This window comes from Tachypleus tridentatus, chromosome 10 (genome assembly GCF_004210375.1).
Source record: "Tachypleus tridentatus isolate NWPU-2018 chromosome 10, ASM421037v1, whole genome shotgun sequence".
NCBI lineage: Eukaryota > Metazoa > Arthropoda > Merostomata > Xiphosura > Limulidae > Tachypleus > Tachypleus tridentatus.
Window position 1 is genome coordinate 178,886,424 of NC_134834.1, and position 21,233 is coordinate 178,907,656.

The 21,233-nt window shown below is 28.6% G+C and overlaps 1 protein-coding gene across 1 annotated transcript in view; it reads left to right on the forward strand.

The window, feature by feature from the left end:
• Positions 1–21,233, forward strand: part of LOC143231031 (putative ATP-dependent RNA helicase DHX57) — a 76,130-nt gene that overhangs the window by 11,403 nt on the left and 43,494 nt on the right. Inside the window, 9 exon segments of the mRNA XM_076465509.1 lie at positions 3,057–3,553; positions 3,556–3,965; positions 5,586–5,707; positions 11,170–11,365; positions 11,481–11,605; positions 12,132–12,265; positions 16,402–16,456; positions 17,655–17,812; positions 19,117–19,223. Of these exon segments, the coding sequence (XP_076321624.1) occupies positions 3,057–3,553; positions 3,556–3,965; positions 5,586–5,707; positions 11,170–11,365; positions 11,481–11,605; positions 12,132–12,265; positions 16,402–16,456; positions 17,655–17,812; positions 19,117–19,223 (1,804 nt within the window).

Here is a 21,233-nt window from a genome sequence, read left to right on the forward strand (position 1 = left end):
TTTTCATGATGGCCTTCATGATGCCACTCAAATTTCATTTTATCTTGAACTTTACATGGTTATTACTAGTTTGCCCCTTTCAAAATCATTTAGGTTATAGGGTATTGTACGTAAGTATTTTATAACATGCATGGAAACACACTAATGGTGGACCTAACATAGTTCAAACCACAGAATGGAGAGATAATTTTGTAAGTAGTCAGTTAATATTTGTTTTGATATATGATCTTTACATTTAAAGGAATGTTTAAATTTAATTACTTCAAAAATAATTCTTAACTGGATACATGCTTTTAATCTGTATTTAGTAAGATGTTCTCCATTGTGTGGTACAAATGAAATTATGGTAACCAACATTTTTGGAACATCAGTCAAATTCTAGAAGTGGTAGTTGTGATACATTCAGTTGTTTACATTGGTTAGTAATAAATGTTGAAAGCACGTTTTTCTGTAACATTTCCATGCTTCTTTCTATGACTCTGTAAAGCAGCTTGTACAACTTTAACATGCTGTTATTTTTTGTGTTCACCTAATAAATAGGATTTATAAATTATTAATTCATTTCAAAGAAAAAAATTTTGAACACTAAAGTATTGTGTACTACTCTGTAAAAAAATAGGTGTGTGATAAATTACCATGATTAAAAACTATTACTGTAATCCTTGACAAATATTTTTAGGTCTAGAAGGTTCCCCAAAAATTCAGGAGCCAGTTGTATTTTACCTAACTTCACTACTGTTTGTATTGGGAAAGGGGGGGGCTATATTAATGCCTTGATTATTTGTGCCTCTATTTTACATGATCCCCCACCCAAATTATCCCAAGTTTGTGGATGCAGAATCTGGTTTGAGTTCAAACTGTAAAGTTGGGTATTTCAAACCTAGCCTTGCTTCTTTTATTTTTAGCTGTTAAGACAGGAATATAAAATATTTGTTGCTTGGTAAACTTTATTTGATAAGTGAGTAAAAACATAATACACAAAAGTATGCATTAAGATTTCTTTAAAGATATCACTTAACTTTAGTTGTCATCTACCATTCAGTGCAGCACAATGGGTATCCTTTAACCATAGATACACGTTCAGGCTGTGTTGGGGTGTTGCCCAGTTATGCATTATCCTCTTCCCTACAGATAATTGATATTTTTGATCTGTTTAACAAAGGGATTTTTGTAATAATTCCCAAGCATAGATATGTGTTAATTTTTACTTATTTTTCACAGGCGTTGATAGCGTGCAAATGCACTTTCAGGTCTGTAGCAGAAAAAAAGTGCCAAAATTTAGGAGTTATTTGTGCCTATGTTAGTGATTAAATTCATTTAAATTAAAAATGGGTAATTAAAATAGGAAGTGTTACAGGAGAAAAAGTGGAGTTGGACTTCTGCAATTCAAGTAATTCGAGCATGTTTCTGTCTGGAATAATGGAATCGTAAAATGCTTTTTGACTCTTTCAATGATTAGGTTTAATGCTTTTTCTTAACTGTTTTTTTCTTGTGGTTAATGTGTTATGTTTTTGTTTTGCTTGTTTGTGCATTTCATTTTTCTGTGTTTGTGTGCTCTTTCTGAGCTAAGGTGCGAGTTTTTGAGTTATTGGTGTGTTGTGACCTTGGAAGCATTTTTTCTTTTTTTCTGTGCTGCTTGATTGCATTAATTTGTATTTAAGATGCATGTTTTGATGTACTAAATAAACAGATAGACTATGATTTTAAGTTCCTAAATGTAGAAATTTTGGTGTTGTGTGAACTTCATCATGTATATTGGAAGTCCATACAGAATTTCTACATGTTGGTTATGTGACATTATGAGTCTAATCTGTTTATGCTCGTGTGTGTTTTACAAATAGTTTATAGTAGTAGTAGTTGTTAACTTATGTTTGAGGACTACGTGACTCCACTATGATGAGACTATATCTATGGTTCTATTTTTGTAAGTTAAGAATAGAAATTGTCACTAAGTATGGACATTGACACCTGTTACAGTTGAAAATCTTTAGCTCTTAGAAAGGTAATTCTGATACTATAACGGTGATTTTATTTTCTAGGTCGTCTTACTTCTTTTAACTAAAACAAAATAATTAATTTGGTGAGATAGGAATATAGAAACCAGCTCTGGAATGCTACAAACAGTAGATCACTAAGTGAGGTATTTGCTATGGGAAAATAGGTTACCCATTGAGTTGTTTGTAAAACTGCTTAATTTATGATTGTTATGGTCTGTTGGGCACAATTTTTGCACTTTATATATGGTGTAGTTGATTACAAATAATTTCATTTTTGAAATATGTATTACTACTTTTTACAACATTGACTGCTGATCCCTTCACTAAAGAAAAGTGAAAGTCAACTTTACTGATGCTACATGTATTATTGATATAAGTGAATCAAATTTCAAACTTAATTTCAAATATATTTAGTTTTGACTACATTATTCTAGTAGAGAGTAAATATGCAATAAGTTAGCAATAAATGTTATACATTTCAAATGACTAAATAATGTTAAGTAAGACATGTCACAAATTGAACTGAAAACTGTATTTACAGAAATTATGTATATGTGCAATCTAGCAAGATATGAAAATATTAGTTCAGTTGATTGACTTTGAGCTTTTTATGTAATTTACTGAAATTTTAAACAAAGTATTAGGTTATGTATTAACTGTTTGTTAATGTATTTTAAGTGAAAAGTAAATCATAAGTCAAAGTAACTGTTTAATTATCTTTTCCTTGCATTACTTAAGATCTACTGACATAAGTTTGTCTTAGAGCAGTTGTTTATGATTTGAAGAGCATATTTATTATGAATATTGAACTCCACAAAGTATCTTGGCAGTAAAAGATCCTTAAGCCTACCACAAAATGGAAATCTTGAAATGTGACATATTAATTAATATTTGCTATTTTTTTATTACTATATAATGTAATGCTTCTAATGACACATTTTAAATAATTGTTTTGTATTTATTTTGTTTAAATATGAATGCTCTGTTATAGCTTTAGTTACATTTGTATGATTAACATGTGCGTGCTATACTTTTGAAATTTCTATCTGCTGATTCCAGGTATGGGTTTCAAAAAGATGTTTGTCAGAGAGCACTGGAAGAAAGTCATGATGATGTAGGTGAAGCCTTAGAGAGTTTGTTGAAAGCGTGTGCAGAAAATTTTGTTCACAAAGATTTTTTTAAAGAATGTAATTCCCCATTAAACCCTAAAGAAATAATAGAGGCTCGAGAAGAAGAAAAGATAGCTCTAGAGGCTATACTTGGGAGTAGTTTTTGTGAACAGATATTAAATAAGGTTTGGATAGTGACCTTGCATCTTCCATACTTACATAACTATTTCCAAAAATTGATGCCTGCACCACATAAATCTTCCACATCTCAAGATAAATCCAAAGTTTGTATTTTCCATCAACAAGGTAAGTGTCGTTATGGAAGTAGTTGTAAATATTCCCATGAAACTCATCACACAGGACTAGTAGATAAAGTTGTTGCAGAGGAACAGGTGGAAAATGAACATTTTGAATTACAAGTTCGCTTTCCAGATAATAACTGCTATCCTTTGAACCACCTCTTGTGTGTTTTTTAGCTCAAAATGGCTCTTTTCCATCAAGTGTCTGTTTAAAGATTACTATATACTTGTTGAGGCAGGCTTACATTATCGCTGCTGATAATAATCCTTCTTTATATACTTTGACCACCTTGTTTGATGATAAAGATTCAATTTTAGAAATTTCAGATGGTGAACGAATACACTTAAATTATTTTAGCCCTACCAGTCATTCTCAGCCTTATACTCATGAACCAGAATCAAAAAACAAAACTAGTATAGAAAATGAGGAGGTAAAAACCAAACAAAATTATCAGCCTGGGAAAGAAATTGTTTTTACAGACACATTGGACTACAGAAAATCTAGACTTCAAACAGAGGAGGAAAACAAAAAGTTGAAAAAGGATTTTGTAGTAAAGCAGGTAATAAAATATTTCTCATTTCTGTATATGCAAACACCTTTGTAGTGATCAGATATGTATAACAGAATGCATATGTATTAAAAGAATTAAAAAATTATTTCAATTTGTTCTATATTTTTAAATGTGTTTTTATTTCTAATAGTTCATAATTATTTGTGGAGCACATTGTACCACATGATAACCTATTTATAGAAGGACATGTTGGATAGCATTATTTATCACTTAGTGTATCGGACTAATGAACTAGTATGTAAAACTTAACTGTTCTTAGTTTGATGTGGAATGGTCCTAAAAACACTACAAATGATCACAGAGGTGCACAAATAAGCATGTGGTATTAACTCTCACATTGGTACACAAGAAACTTTAAATAAAAATATTGTCAGAGCCAGAGTAAATGATTTTTGGGATTCTTGCATGACAAGATACAAAGGAAGAAAGAAATGAAAAAAACAAACAAAACCTGCTTATAGATGTAGAGTATTTACATTTTAAAATTATTGTTTTTTAACCATCTTAAGACCAATGACAGATTCACAAATTTTGTAGTGTTTTGTAAAAATATCAGATCTTTTAAACTTAATTTCTTGGCTACAGCATTACAAGTTTTTACTTTGAGCTTAAGTTCAGGTTATATGATTAAAATGATAACCCATGTTGGTTACTAGTTGGCAAAGAATAAAAGAGGGAAAAACTGAATCCTGAAGAGAAACAACCCTAACTGCTAATGATAATATTTTTATTTACAGTTTCATGTATTGTATTGAGAAATTAGTTGAATGTTTTCTTTTTGTGCTTGAAGTAAACAAAAAACCCCCCAAAAAAACATTGGCTATACTGGCTTTCTGGTAATATAATTTTTATTGGAGTTACATATAATTAAATATAGAAATCAATGGAATGTTACTTCTGCCAATTTGTGCTCATTTTTTGGTGTTATTTAAGGACCTGCATGACATAGGATGTTTAATTCAATATGAACAAATATAATTTGTGTAATTAACTTATTTAGATTCACATTGAAACCTGCATATAATGATTAATGCTCTTTAAAGTGAAAAAAATGACTATTTCATAAGTAAGTCAAGTATCTCAAAGGAACATCAATGCTGAAAATTCTAAATTATGTCAATATTCTTTTAAAAAATATTGAAATTGTTGGCGTAATGTAACAAGTATTTCCTTTAATGATAAATTACTGATAGATATTTACAAATAAAAGGTACAATTCATTGATTTCTGATGATGTTTCTATAAGATCTTTTTTGTTTTTCAGTGAATTGTAATTTTTATTGATCATGTAAAACAATGTTTATGTTTTCAGTGGAATTATTTTTAATTTTAAATATTCTGTTATGGAATATTATTAATAGCTCTCAAGCTATTTAATATTTGCTCTCTCAATATTTATGATGAAGCTAAATCATTTGTATCTTGTGCTTAAGCTAAAATTGTTTTGATTGAGAATTTTTAAAGTGCTTGGTGTAGCTTAATAGATGTAAATTAATTTTGTGCTGAATTGAGGCCATTTGCTGTCAGCTCACAAAATAAATGAAAATTGTATATTTAGTAGTGAACATATTATAATAATTTATTGCATTTGAATAAACCATTTTTCAGTCAAATTCAAGATACTTGGAACGTCAGAAACAACGACAGGAACTTCCTGCTTGGCAAGAAAGACACGTAATCTTAGAAGAACTGCGTTATCACCAAGTGATTGTTATTAGTGGAATGACAGGGTGTGTAGATTCTAGCAAGTGATTTTAAAACCTGTACTGCGCTTATTAAAAGATGAGTAACTAGTTTATCAAATAATCATTGAATAAGTTTTCTACAGCATTACTTTTGTCTTGTATTGTAATGCCATTTGCTCACCAGCATACAGCTCATGAAAATTTTCCTCTACAAACTAACATTCTTCACCTATAGTTTGAGTTGCAGTGGAGTTTCTTTTAGCTTGCATTATTTGTATAGTTTGATTTGCAGTGGAGTTTCTTTTAGCTTGCATTATTTGTATAGTTTGATTTGCAGTGGAGTTTCTTTTAGCTTGCATTCTTTGTCATCAATTTGTATTTTATCAGTTCTTGGTATTTCCTCATACCAAGTTGGAGGTTTTTAGTTCATCTGTTTCCTATAGTTTAGAGATGACATAGTTTGGCATTCTAAATGTTTCACTTCATGTTCCCATTCTTGTGGACTATTTTGTATTTCTCTTTTTTATTTAGTGATATTGATCATCAGTTCTGAGTTCATCCACAAGAGTTGTTCATTCATTTTGCATTTATCATCGTTATGTTTTTTGTATAGACTTTCATTATTATGTATTACTTTATTCTTATAGAGTTAAAAGAATCATAATTTCATTTATTTAAATTGATGTTTGTTCTAACTTTATAATCTTGCAGGATAACAAGCTCAACATCCTTATTTTTCATTAGCCTGACAAACTAGTAATGATTATTGAGAGATCCTTAGTTGTAGTTGTATTTTTATAATTTGCACTTTTCACAGCTAAAACCATTTTCCTGTTTGGATTCATATGTTTAGAAATTTTTGTTGCTGCTTGTGAAGAAAACTAGACATTTTCTGGTTTTATGCAAAAGCTTTGACTTCAAGGAGTAGTTAGTGGTGTTTCATTTCAACAGTTTTATTGCAGTTCATTAAATCAGTTACCTAAAGTGTCACCAAGGTATTTGCTTTGTGACACTGAACTTTTTGCAATGTACTTTACTGGTTTCTTTGCAAATTTTTTGCAACTAAGATTTATTGTTACTCTTAAGTTCTTCCAGTTTGATAGTTCATTTCATGTGAGTGTCTTTCATTAGATATGCTTTTTTTGATAATCTAGTGATCAACAAGCTTCACACATCTTTAAACCTCAAACACTTCCTATTTTTGTTCTCCAGCTGTAGATAGATTAGTGTATGGGAACGGATGCTAATTGAATTGTTCCAACCTTTTTCAGTATGCTGTATTCTACTCTTGATTTTTACATATAAAGTTCTTGCTATAATTCACTCCATTTCATTCCAGTCTTTTTTATTGCTTCACAATGACCATCTTGGTTTTGGTTTTCATTTCATCTCCATCTTCTCAGCCTCACTGTTGTTTTCAAGTTTTAACTTTGTATGCTTATTATTTCAGATAGAAGATTTTCTGTTTAGTCATTAACAGAAGAGAAGAAGGTAACAAATTAGTATAATATTTCTGTCATTGCTGTTTAAGGCTTTTCCTACAAATACAGTTTCTCTTCTTCATAACTCTATCTTTTGCATTCTTGTAATTCTATGAGGTTATTTACAACTTTTAATTGTCCACATCTTTTGGCCTAGAATCCTAGAATGTTATTTTGGTTCTTCAGTTTTCTCTTCCTCCTGGGTTTTATGATTGTAACATAAATAATAATAACTTGTTACATAGTAAGCTTTGTATGTAGAGCAAAACTAAAAATTAAAATAGCAACCAGTGTAGCTAATTAAATATATTTTTCTTTATGTACATGCTCATAAAGATTAGAATGCATTATTTTGTTATTTGGGTATTCTGTTTCTATTGTCGTAGCTAATTTTTTTAATTTTTACTTTTAAGTTACTTTTCTTAAAATATATATTGATAAATAAAAACTCAAAAATGTAAGAAACGTAGGATTTACTTCAAGATTGAAATCTTTAACTGTTAAGTTTTCTCACTAAGTTGGCTGTCCAAAAAATAATTCCGTGTATCTTTCAGATATGCGTATTGAAATGCAAACAAAAGTTCAAACATTAAAATAACATTATAAAACTACTATAATATGTGTAGCTTTCTAACTTGCCGACAAAAAGATTAATTACAAGAGCACTGACTTTGATCTTTATTCAGCAAAAGGTGGAATGGCATCTTTTACTGAAGTAAAATAACAATTACATAGTTCACAAACTTTTCTGTTGGTTATAAACATGTACTATTGACAAAAAACCTGAAGAGGTTGGAGAATCTTGTAGTGGTTTTGACAAATTTATTAATTTCAGAAAATAAATATAGCAGAGGGTTCTTGTTTTAAATTATAGCTTGTTAGTATCTATAGTCAATGTATTTAGCTAATTTGGTGGACATTCTGAAACCCATATAAGGGAATAAAAGAATCTAAAATGGTGAAGAATGATGACTTGTTTATACATTTTCCTACTTTTATAAGTAGGAAATCAACATGTAATATCAAAATTTTAATTATAAACTATGTTTTGATGTCAAACATACATTGACAATTAAGGTTTTGAATTAAATTTTGAATGTAACATTAATAAATGTCATGTGCACTTTGACCCCTTTCACCATACAAATAAGAGTTAAATTTAATGATTAGATTAGGCTGAAGTGTTTGAAAACATTGGTCAATAGCATAAACATTTTTTTGTTTTTCTGGTGCTTTTATTTTTAATGGGGTTTTTCCATTCTTCATGTATTTGTTCATTGCCATACCTTTTGCAACTTCAGTCTTGCTCAAGTTTTCTTTTAATCCAATCCTTCCAGTGCTTTATTTGGCTTTCCTGTCTTCTTATGCCAGCTGCTGGCAGCTTTATTGTTCTCTTTATAACTTGTTTTTTCTATTTACATTAGCAAGCCACCTCAGCCTTGCTTCACTTGCCTTTTTGATGATTTCATAGACTTCTGCTATTTTCTTATTCATTTTCTTCTCTTTTTTAGTAACACTCCAACAATCATCTCATTTTTATTTCTGCCAAACAAGTCTTTCTTCTTCAGGGTTCATATCTTAGCTTCACATAAGAGCACTGGTCTAATTATGATTTTTATGTACTTTAGCTTTCAGTACCCTTGGTAACCTTTATCACAGATAACTGTGGCTAATTTCTTTCATTTTATCCAAACCACCTGGATTCTATCTTATCTTTCTGATTTCCTTCTTTACTAGTACCTAGTTCACTTCCTGCAGCGACTGCCTGTTTACATATCTGATCTTGATCATCCTTCTGTCCCTTCCATTCACATTATTTCAGTTTCTCTGCCACTCACTTTAAAGTCTTTTCTTTCCAAACTCCAGTACTATAATCATCTGATAAGTAAAGACTTTGTGGAAAAAGTTGTATCTTAGTTTTATTAGGATATGAAATACGTTTGAATTACTTAGAAAAATAATACGTGTTACTAATTATTTCATTCATGAAATGTTACATAAAAGTTTAGCTCATAAATGACATTAATTCAAGTTTTAATTGTTATAGTATGTTTTTGTACATCTAGATATAAAAACAGTTTCAGTTAAAAAGTATAAAGTATTCATTTAAATATTCTTTTCACATTTGTGTGTTAGTTTCATATTGAAACTAACCTTTGAATTATAAAAAATTTACAAATCAGTACAAAAATATGTTTAATATACTCAAATTAATTTAATGTTTTCTTGAGTGACACCTGTTTGTGTTTCACATGCAAAGAAATGGCTTTACTACAAAATGCATCCATCTATACAAGTATGTACGTATAACCTTCAAAACAGTAATTACAATCGTTAAGATTCCACATCAAAACATTCTTAGAACCTGCTTGACAATGACAATGGGTTTTGTTTGAGACTGATTGACTGTTAAACATGAGTATTAGTTTACACTTCCAAATATATCAAAATTTTTAAACCTATGGAACTGGATGGGTCAAAGTATGTATGTCATAAATTTTTTACAGAGCTACATTCAATATTTTATTAAACAACATTTTTATAATTGCATGTCAATCAACTTGACATTAAAACAGTCTAATCCAAATTTCAATACAAGTTTTAATTTCAAAGAGAATTTTTTTTAATGCTCTCAATCTTTTTTTCCATGCATCACATCTCATGTTTTCATTCTTTATTTTTTATTTTCTTTTTACTGTTATGTGAACACTTCTCAGTGTTCTATCAGTTATAAACTTGTACTGTAGGTACTTTGAGCTATAATGTGACTTTATAGTTTCCAAGCTGTTTGTTTTGCTGAGAGGTAAACAAAATAGTCAAGCATTCATGTTACATCCATCTTGTCTTTCAAAAAATATCAGTAATTTTTTCTGATGTTTAACAGTGCATTATTTATAACCAAATTAAAAATCAGTTTCTTTTTACAAGATACACTTGGAGGCTAGTCTGTTTAGGTAGCAGGTTAGGAAATATTTAACTTTAGTTTTATTGTTTGTCTTTGTGATGTTTAACTAGAGAAATAAAGCAGTTTTTAACTTTTTTTTATAATTTAATTATGAAGCCAGTTAAATTATAGATGTTTTAAGATGCACTGTTTTTTATCATGGTAATGTTTTGTGTTCTTAAACATATTTGGAATAAAAATTAGAAGTATTTTGGATCACAAACATTGTCACAGTAAAGTGGGGTAAGAGTACTTCAATGATAGTGTGTTGTAAGTGTTGAATTTCGTAACACATTAGATAAGAAGAATAAAACACTTAGTGATGCTCAATATCCTAGTATGAACACATTGCATGTCATGATTGTAATTTAATCATGGTGTGATTGTAACTTGATCATTTTTTTTATAAACCTGTCCAGCTGTGATAAATGGCTTTTGGCATACTGTGAGAGACTATCTAAGTGTAGATGTAAAGCGACAAAACTAAATGAACGCACTTTTCAAACCTGAGTTAGCTTTGGCTGTAAAAATATATAGCGTGTAATTGTCTGTTGCATTATGCAGGAAAAAAAAGTAATTCAAATTTATTTCATGTTCTAATTTTTTTCATTTTATCTTATGTTGCTATTTTCACGACACTTTATGTTAGGGTGGAGAAAATAAAAGAAAATGTATGAAGTTTTTTCTGAAAAATCTTTTGATATTCATTTCAGAAGTTTCAGAGATTATGCAAATGAGATATGAAATTTGTAAAGAAGTCTTTTTATTCTTAGTATGAATGTCACCTTTCATTCAAACTGACTCTTCAAAGAGTTTTCAAAATCAGTCAGATGTTTAGTAAAATACTTGTTGAGAAATCATAATTTTTTGCCTGCAACAGACTTGTAATGTTATTGTGTATTGTAAGCCTGGTAAATTTTGTGAAGATACCCTAAATACATTCAGGGTTGTAGTATGTCAAGTTTCATGGTTTTTAGGCTCTTAAAAGTTCAGTCAGTTGACAGAGACCAATTTCAGAGATAGTTTGTGTTTTTTTGTTGTTTTTACGTATTTCACATTTAGATTTTTTCATGACATTATAGATGTGGAAAGTCCACTCAAGTGCCCCAGTATATTTTAGATGACTGGCTAAGTGGGAATTCTTCATCACATTGCTTGATAATTTGTACACAACCAAGGAGAATATCTGCAATATCATTGGCTGAAAGGGTTGCATTTGAAAGATCAGAAAAACCTGGTGAAAGTGTTGGTTATCAAATCAGAATGGAGTGTGTTCAGGTGAGAAAATATTTAATTCTTAATTGTTTAAAAAGTAAAAATAGAGTTTATCATGTTTTGGTTCTGAAATTGTAATTATTACTTTTTTATTTTTTCTCACTTTTTTAAACTCTAGTCTACTCAAACACGTTTGTTATTTTGTACCATGGGCATCTTGCTACGAAGACTTGAAGGTGATCCTCAGCTGACTGGAGTGACTCATTTACTTGTTGATGAAGTTCATGAGAGAAGTGAAGAAAGGTAATTTTTATTTAAAATAAAATTTATTGCTATTAATTTGAGGTAAAGAAATTGTTAGTTGTCAGATTACACTTTGCTTTTATTAATAAACAAATTGATAAATATATAAATAACCTACAGATACATTAATTTTGCATGTACCAGAACATAATCACAGACACAGTAGATTAAATTGTTAAACTCTTATGAAGTACGTTGCTTTGAAGCTAAATACTGTTGTGTAGTTTCTGAGAATCACATACATACATATTATTAGTGATTATTAAAATTATAAGTTCTATTAGAGATAGGATTAAAAAAAAACAATTAGGTGGTGTAGACTTATTTATCTACACTTGATTTAAAAGGTATGTGAAACACTTATAATATTAAGTTTGATTTAAAATAGTTTTTTGTAATAATTGTAGAAATTATTTTTAGTGAAAAACAAGATTTGTTTTTACTTTTGTAAATATTTGGCATTTAATTCTAAGATTTTTTAATGAAATGGCACTGAAGTTTTTTATTTATAAATTTTAATTTATAGTGACTACTTACTTATGGTACTTCGAGATATCCTTCCACAACTACCACATCTTAAGCTTGTGTTGATGAGTGCAACTCTTAATGCTAGATTATTTACAGGGTACTTTGGAAATTGTACTAATATTGAAATACCAGGTAAGTTGAATGTATTGTGTCATGTATTGATTTGTTTGCAATTTCCAAGTTAGATATATGTAAAAACAGCATTTTAGATCTAATTTTGGCCATCCACAAGTCACAATCTAGGATATTGTTTCTTCAATACCATAACTTGTCACCTAAATTGAATATGATGGCAAACGAAAGACTGTTTGAAATTCTTTGGACTTAGGTTTCTTTCTGTCCACATAGATAACTCTTGACACACCCTTCCTGTCTTTAGGAGTCAAAGATAAATTGAGTACAGTTCTTCACATTCAATTTCTTTAACAATTTAAAATAACATGAAAAACTAATGTCACTTACTCTTTGCAATCCTCTTTAAGCTCTGTTGCAGCTTCATCCTTGGGGGGACTATAACCCAGAGTTTGAAAGTAGCTGACTTAGCTTGACTTTTTTTGTCAAATCTGTAGGTTCCTTTGTTTTTTCAGTTGTAATTTAAAGTCAAAAGATTAAAATTTAATCAGAATACATAACTAAGTTATGGATAAACAACAACGATTTCATTCATTCAGTGTTTACAATGAAAACTGAGATGAAACAGAACTCAACCTTAGCCAAGAAAATACTTTTTACAATTAAATTATTTTGTCTTGAGTGTCATATAAACTTCGTTTTTCATTTTGTTTTTAATGAATTTATTTGGAAGTAATCTTGGTTTGCAACACTTTACATATAAATCTCAATCTTTATTTGGATAACCAAGATTGTTTATATGTCTTATGACTTCGATGGATAAATGTTAAACTTATGGTTTAGAAGATTAGTTTTTGGTCACTTGTTACAAATATTGTATTTTTAGTTTGCAGAGCTTAATATAAGGTTTTTCGTTTGGAAGATTAGTTTTTATATTGCTTGTTGCTAATATTACCTTTTTTAGTTTGGAAGCATTGAAAGTTTAAGTTTAGAATCTTAGTTTTCATATCACTTGTTACTGATATTGTGTTTTTAGTTTGTAGAGTTGCATATTAGATTTTAATATAGAAGGTTAATTATTAACTCAGTTCTTACCAATGTTGCAGTAATAGTTCAGAGATGCATATAAAGTTTTAGATTTTAAGCTTGGTTTTTAACTTGTGTGCAACTAATTTTGTTTTTTATAGAGACTCTCATAAGCTTGTAGTGAGAGGTGAAATTTTGCTGGTACTTAACATTACACAGTACTAGGACTTATTTTAAAGCCAATTTTCAGTATCAGGACTTACTTCAATTGCTTTTCATCTAATGTCAGAAAGCAGAAACTAAATAATCATAATACATTCTTTTGGTTAATTGCTAAATGACCTAAAGATATTAATTCTTGTTGGCAACAAGATTATGAGAAGTTATTTGCAGTTTTGTTATCATGGGTAATCTCATCTGGATGTGTAATTTATATATCTTGTCAATAATAAGTATATCTAAACAATGCATTTTACTGACTTGTCTGCTTGATGCCCACCCTTAATATTAGTACTTATGTTTTTTGTCATTTTGTCCATTAGTATAATGAGAAGTGAAATAATACTAAGGTAATTTTACGATTATGACATTTTTAATTGTTTACTGTTGTAATATGTATATTATAAATCATCAGAACAATGGTTGTACATATTTTTTTGTAGTAAACTATATTATAAATTGCACATCAGCACAATCCTTTTTGTATGTGCATTTAAATGTCAACAATTTTTGTTAAGAATTTCATCTCTTGTAGTTTAGAAACTTAGTTTTAACTCACTTCACTAACACTGTGTATTTAGTTTTTACAGATGCACGTTAGCAAAAATACCAAATAAAAAACAAAGCAAGAGCTTTTTAATTATATTTTGCCAAACATTCAATAAATAAAACTTAGCTGGGTGTAATGGAATTCCAAAATTGATCCATTTTTTGTAAACCTATAAATAAAATCTATATTTTTGCAATTTCATCCTTCCAATCTTAAATTGGCAGTTTAATTTGTTTTTTAATTTTTTTTATTCAGTATTTCTTTCCTTTCATAATTGTTCTTAATACAAATTATTTAAGGGAAATGCTTCATAGCAAAGAATAATCATTTTTAAGTAAGATTGGGTGGTCTAGGTGATTAGTAGAATTAGCTAATTGATTAACCATCAGCTTATTAATTGGTTGCCTTTAAGTAACTGATTATTCTCACATGATAATTGTATAGCTGGATTTATTGAAATAGTAATGAGAAACACTAATTTCAGTGAAGAAATTATTTTTAACCATATCAAATGAGTTTTTGCAGATTCATGTCTGAAACAGTTTAATTTCACTTAATTCACTTGTAAAATACTGTTGTGTTGGAAACATGTTACAGATAAGTTAAGTACATATTGCAATTTGCAGGCAAATATATTGTTTACATTTTTAAAAAAACAGGTGTTTTACACATGATTTAGGTGCCATCTACAACTTTAATATTTGTTTATGCATGTATATTACAGTTAATGTACAGTAAATTAAGAATATTATTTGAGATCTACAGCAAGGTTTGAATGTGAACAGTAACATACAATGTTAACAAAAGGTTAAAAATGGCTGCACACTAATTGTGTAAATTTATACAGAAATTAATATTGTGGTTTATTATGGAAGAAAACTTTTAATGCTTAATTTTTCTGTATCTAACCTGTCTGGTGTTAGAAATATAGTGCTTTTCAATGCTTGTTTCAACTGTTCATTCTCAGAAATCCAAAGAGTAATATGTTTGGTCACTTGACTGTTATGTTTTCATCAGTTATAGCATAATTACCCCCCTTTTCATTCTCCAGATGTTTGAGGTGTGCAGCTGTGTACATGTGACTTGTGTTACTTTTCTGGATAGAGCTCCTTGATGATGTTGTATATTGTTGCCAGGTGATGTGGAATGCTTTTGCAATTGATCTTTGTATTCATGGATACTCACCCACCTGCTTTGCAACACCTCACTTATTATTTGTTGTGTTTTAGTGGTAAAGGCCTATAAGTTGCTGTGAGGGCTTGATGTATTTAAGCTTATGATGTTATTCTGGACAATAATTAATTTTTTTAAATCTATTTACAGGGCTAAATTTCTTTTTTTTCTGTATATTTTTAACGACACAACAAATATAAAAATGAAAAACTTATTAGGTTAGATAAAAAAATGTAACAGAAAATAGATTATATAAATACATTTCCCTTTGTACTTGGATTGCTGTTGTGTGATCTAACTACTTAGGTAACTCAGTAGTTTGCTTATCCTAATTTGTTCTGAGCTCTTGCCAAGTGATTTAATGCTTTTTTTATACAAGTTAGTTTGTGAAGTAATAGAACAATAAAATTAAATGAAAGTAAATGTGAAACTGTTAGATAAACCGAGGCATTTAGTAACTGTAACTATCTGTTACATTTGCAATAATTGTAAAAGAAAAAACTTTTGTTTATATTTTTCAACTTTTGTTATGGATAATTTCACTGAAGTTAGAGTAAGAAACATAAAAGATAGTTTTACTAAACAATTTTTTGATATTCATTTTGAAGGTTCTATAGGTTATTCAAAAGCCACAAGGTGAAAACAAAATTTTCTTAGTATGAAAATCATTTGCTCACTGACTCAGTGAAGGCTTCATAAATTCACAGAAAATTTTTAATAAAGATATTAAATCTGATTTTTTGTATACAACAGGGCTGTAATGTATATTAAAATCCAACTTATTTTGAAGATATGTTTACTATATTCAGAGCTATAGTATATATTTAGAGTTTCATGGTTACATAGTGTACAGTTGCAAGGTTAGTCAAATTGACTGTCCATATGCATAGGGTTAACTGAATGGATTAGTGTATTTGTTTGTAGGATGGTTAATTTTAAACATTTGTATATTTGTAATTTTTATTTACACAGGAATATAAGTGGAAACAATAAAAAAAAAGACTTAATAAAAATATTTTTGATTTTTATGTGATACTGATTACAGTAATGAAAAATCTTTGTAATTAAACCAACTTAAAGGCTGGTGATGTAAATAATTGTTATAAATTTTTTAAAGCTCTGAATCATAGAAAAAGTAATAATTTTGGATCTTATTCTAGTTTAGAAATGTTTAAGTGTTAATTGAATATCTTTGGAGTAGTAAATAACAAAAAACATCATTTATCAGGTCGTACTTTCCCTGTGAAAGAGTTTTTCCTGGAAGATGCATTGCATATGACAAAGTGAGTAATAGTTTATCATAGAATTTTTTGTTAATGTAAATGTGTAATACACAGTTTGATTTGAGCCAGGAAAAGATAAGTTTTTTTTTTCTTCTTTGCATTAGTAATGTCTTAGAAATTGCATGTTATTTAGAATTACAAAAAAAAGACTCAGTTTTTCACAATTTTTTTTCTTTGCTTAAATTCTTACAAATATTTAGCAGGTTTTGCCATGCTAAATGTTAGTGCAAAATTTCGTTAACCTGAGATGCATGTGAGGTTTGGGCTATAGGCATTAGTGTTAGTATAGTGCATTTTTAGTTGGATTTGAACTTTGACCTCCTGATAAATTATTTTTGACATTTCAAGATTTTTCTTAGGCAGTGTAGACATGATAGTGTTTTTAGATTTAATGGACTGTTTATATTTGTTTTTAGTAGAGTAGGAAAACTTTTGTCTTCTCCACTTCGGTATGTTTCAAATCTCAAAGTTAAAGTTGTTAACTATTTGATAAGTTTTGGTTTGTTAATGTAGTCCTGTAATAGTGCTCTTTACTGTATATTATCCTGTCTTTATGGTTAGGAATACCTGGAAATTTATTGTGTGACAATATAATTTATTTGTTTTTCATAAGAGAGTTTAGCTTGTCCGGAGGTTGTTGATGTTAAAGTTGTAGTTTCTGTTAAATGTAGGTTTGGTTAATTTTAAACAAAGGAATTATGTGCATAATTTTGATTTTCCAAAGGTGAATCATATCTAGAAATAATGTTGGTCTTCATTTATGATATGACTTGTTTTGTAACTATTTTCTACTGATACAGATTTTTCTGGATACATTAATCCAATTTGTCCTTTTATTTTTGTCTTTTTTTCTGTAGCTTAACATGTTTTACCAGTCTATTTCTATATTTTTCCAAAATGTCAAAAATATGAGATCTGAATATTTGATAAAGCTGCATTTCAGCCAGAGGGATATTACATTTCTTGAATGACAAACTTACTGTCAGTAATGTTACTTGAAGACACCGAGCATACTGCATGTACAATTATTAAACCACTATTATCATATAAAAGAGTAGAATATAAAAGTACTTTTAATGGTTTAAAAGAAGATAAGATAATCTAAATCCCAATTTTTCCATTCTTTCTCAGTTAGAACTAAATTGTCTGAGATTGATTAAGATGCTTAGAAATAATGTTTAAGGCACAACTACAATAGGTATGTAATGGAAGACAGATCACCTTATATGAAGGAAGAAGTGAAAGGAAAGTGGAAGGATATTGAAGATGAAAAGGAAAATGAATACCATTGTGAAAATCTTGATAAATATCCTGATAGTGATTTGTCTGTTAAAATGCTGGCTGCACGATACCCAGGTAGGAGGGAGTTGAACCTTTGAAACATTTTAGTTTTAAAAGTTTATTAAATTATATTTTGTTAAAGAATAACATTCATACATTCTTTTAATTAATCAACTTCAGTAAGACTAGTTATTTTCAGTAAAATATACATTGAAACAGTTTAGTTATCATTTTGTATTTAATAAAAGTAATTAAACTCATAGAACAGGAAGCATCAGAGGAAATATTTGAATAAAATTAACTTTAGTATTGTAAATTAAACAATATTTCAAGTATTCTTTAACAAAAATTGAATTTTAGATCTTCAAAAATCATGTTATGCATCAGCAAAATATTGTAATTTATTAAAATTTTTTTGAAAAACTTCAGCAGACCTTAAACAACTCTGCTAGCCATAGTTTGAATTTTGTATGAAACAAAATGTTTCTCCCCTTTTTAAAATTTTAGTGAAGTGTCTAGAGATAGACAATGAAAAAGGGTTAGAAAAAATTGTAAAGTCATATTCCAAAATAAATTTTAGGATGCACATGATTAAAAGTATTAAATATATAACAATATTTTTATGCAAAGAAACTTGAAGTTTTTGAAATTTCTTAAATTGATCATTATTTATGATTCACAAAATTTTGTGAAAGTTTGTGTAAAATGTACTATTACTTAAAGACAAAAATTGGAAATAAACATATTCTTAATTGGTGGTTCCTAACTACTGTTCTGTGGATTGGTGGTGTTCTACATAAAGGTATATGTAGGCCTGCAAGACAGTTGACAAAAAGATGCATCTTTAAAATACAGCTACTGGAGTATATTATTTTACAATATAGTTTAAAAGTACTTTAAAAAAGTTAATATTATATGAAGTAGTTATGAAATTTTGGGATGCTAACTAATGTGTCCTCAGTTAGTAAAGGTTAAAAAATCATTGCACTGAACTGAAAGAAAAAAAAATGAATACCTAGCAAAGAACAAAAAGGATTTATATATTTCTTTAACTTGTATTTACATATTTTGAAAACTTTGACTTTGATTCATAAGTGAAAATCTAGTTTCAGCTTTCACACTACATTAATGCCATTTTTGTAGCATAGTATCTACTTTCTACTTTTGAATATTTTCTTATAAAATGATTTTATGAAAAATAAGAAGTTAGTACTTGTAAGTAAAATAGGTAACTTAAACATATTTATTAATTTATCTCTACTTTTAAACTTGTATGCTAAAGTTGTTTTAAATATTTTTATTTAAAGTAATTTTATTGTGAAAAACAAATTATAGTACCTGCAAATAAAAATGGTCAGTTAAGCATTTTTACTTTTCAGGTTGCAGTAAAAAGTCTATTAAAACATTGGCAGCCATGGATTTGGAAAAAATCAATTATGACCTAATAGAAGCTGTTCTTTGTTGGATTGTGAATGGTGAACATGAGGTACACAGCAAATTGAAATATGAACTTCTTAACTTAGTATGCTGAGTTACGAATTCACAAATTGGTGACTTGGCACATTTCTGGTTATTCAATTTCAATTGTCACTGCTCATATCACAAACTTCAGTTGTTGTTTTTGTCCAAACCTAATGAAACAAGTTGATTTTTTTGCCATTTAGATATATTTAAATTGTTTGAATTACTTTATGTAAAAGAAATTACAAAATGTTTTTCAGTTTCTTAAATGACTGAAATGAAAAACAGTGTTCAAGATTAATAACCAATCAAAATCTAGACAGGGACAGACTTTTTATATAGGTTCAGATTTTTAAACATTTTAGTAAAGTTATTGTTGAAAAACATTAAGTATTTTTAAAGATTTATTGATGCCTTGCTAATTGAAGCAGCGATAGTTTTGTATTTAATATTATAAAATTATAATAAGAAAAATATAAGTTTACTCAAGTTTGAGACTCCCCAAAGATTCAAGTGAAATATTTGAACTATCTTGTGTTACCTGTAAACATTTACCTATTATAAAGAAACTGAGTGTTTTTGTTAATGCAATTTTTAATTTTCACTCTATGTATATCATAAGTAATATTGGTTACACAATATTAATGCAAGTATTTGGAACAACTTACTAAACCAATATTTGTTAATAATCTGAATTGTTGATTAATGAAGATCATGATAATTTAAGTTTGTTCAAATAGTTTTAATAAATCTCTGAAGTTTATAGATGGTTCCTCTATCATCTAGTCTGAGTACAAATCTTAAACAGAGCTGGTGTGCGATTTTATTAATTAATCAATATCATTGTTTAGTGTCTGATAAACTAGTTAATAAATTAAAAGTAATTGATTAATATCATGAAAATAATCAACTAATATGTATTAATACTTTCAATCGTTACTGTTTTTGATTATTGCAACTATCTGAGTAATACTTTTCAAATAGTATCTTTGAAAAAATCGTTGATGTTGTTTTTAGGTGTTTCTGGAAAATATTAATTTTTCCTGAGAAGTTTGGCTGTTGGATGTCAATAAAATTGTCTAAGTTGTCTTCTTTCTGTTGGTTGTTTTCAGTTGTTTTCTGTAGAAGGAATCACAAGTCTCCTGGCTAGATCTTCTAAACATGTTTTGATTTCTAAGGTTTGAATGTACTTAGGTGCCATTGCAAAGTTGAGTCCTTAGTTAAGTAGATGTATCTCATTTGTGTTTAATTGTCGGATCTGTTAATTATGCAGTTAGTCAATGGTTTGTCATGATGTCTTTTCTTTTGTTTGCATCTTAGTTTTTACAGTTTTTTTGTTGTGACAGATCTTTTTGTCTCTGTCATTTCTAGTGTTGATTTTGTTTGTTTCGTTGTATAAGTCCGTAAATCTCAACCCAAACCATCAGTTTTTACATATATATTTTTCTCTAAAAGTGGGTTTTCTCCTAATCACTGATAAAGTAGCCAGATGTCCTTGCTTTATCATATAGTGTCAATAAGAAACATTGTCAGGTTTTTGTTATTTAGTTAGTATTTTAGTTATAATAAAAGCTTTTGTTTTTGTTGTTTCTAAAATTAACACAGCTGGAGGCTGCAGCAATCCCTATGAAGTCTCATCAAATAACTGTCAATTTTTAAGTTGATACAACAATATGAACATCAATTGAACATTGACTTGGCCTTTTCTAGGCACTTGAACTGTGCATCTGGGCATCACAAATTTCTTTCATGAAAGTCAGTTTTCCATCATTCAAAAGTTAATTGTCCATTTGAGAAAAATTCTTTTCATATTGTAAATGTTAAATTCAAGTTCCATAAATATATAAGTAATAACTTTTAAAAATATTTGAATACGAGCATCATTTTTACTACTGCTATAATCATTTTCTAAGTATGATTATAAATCATCTAACAAATTAAAATTGAGTTAAAAAAAAGATGTGATTTGAAATCATTTGTTTATAACCTGTTGAAGCTGTAGGATATTAACATTATTTTAAACTGTTCACTGCTG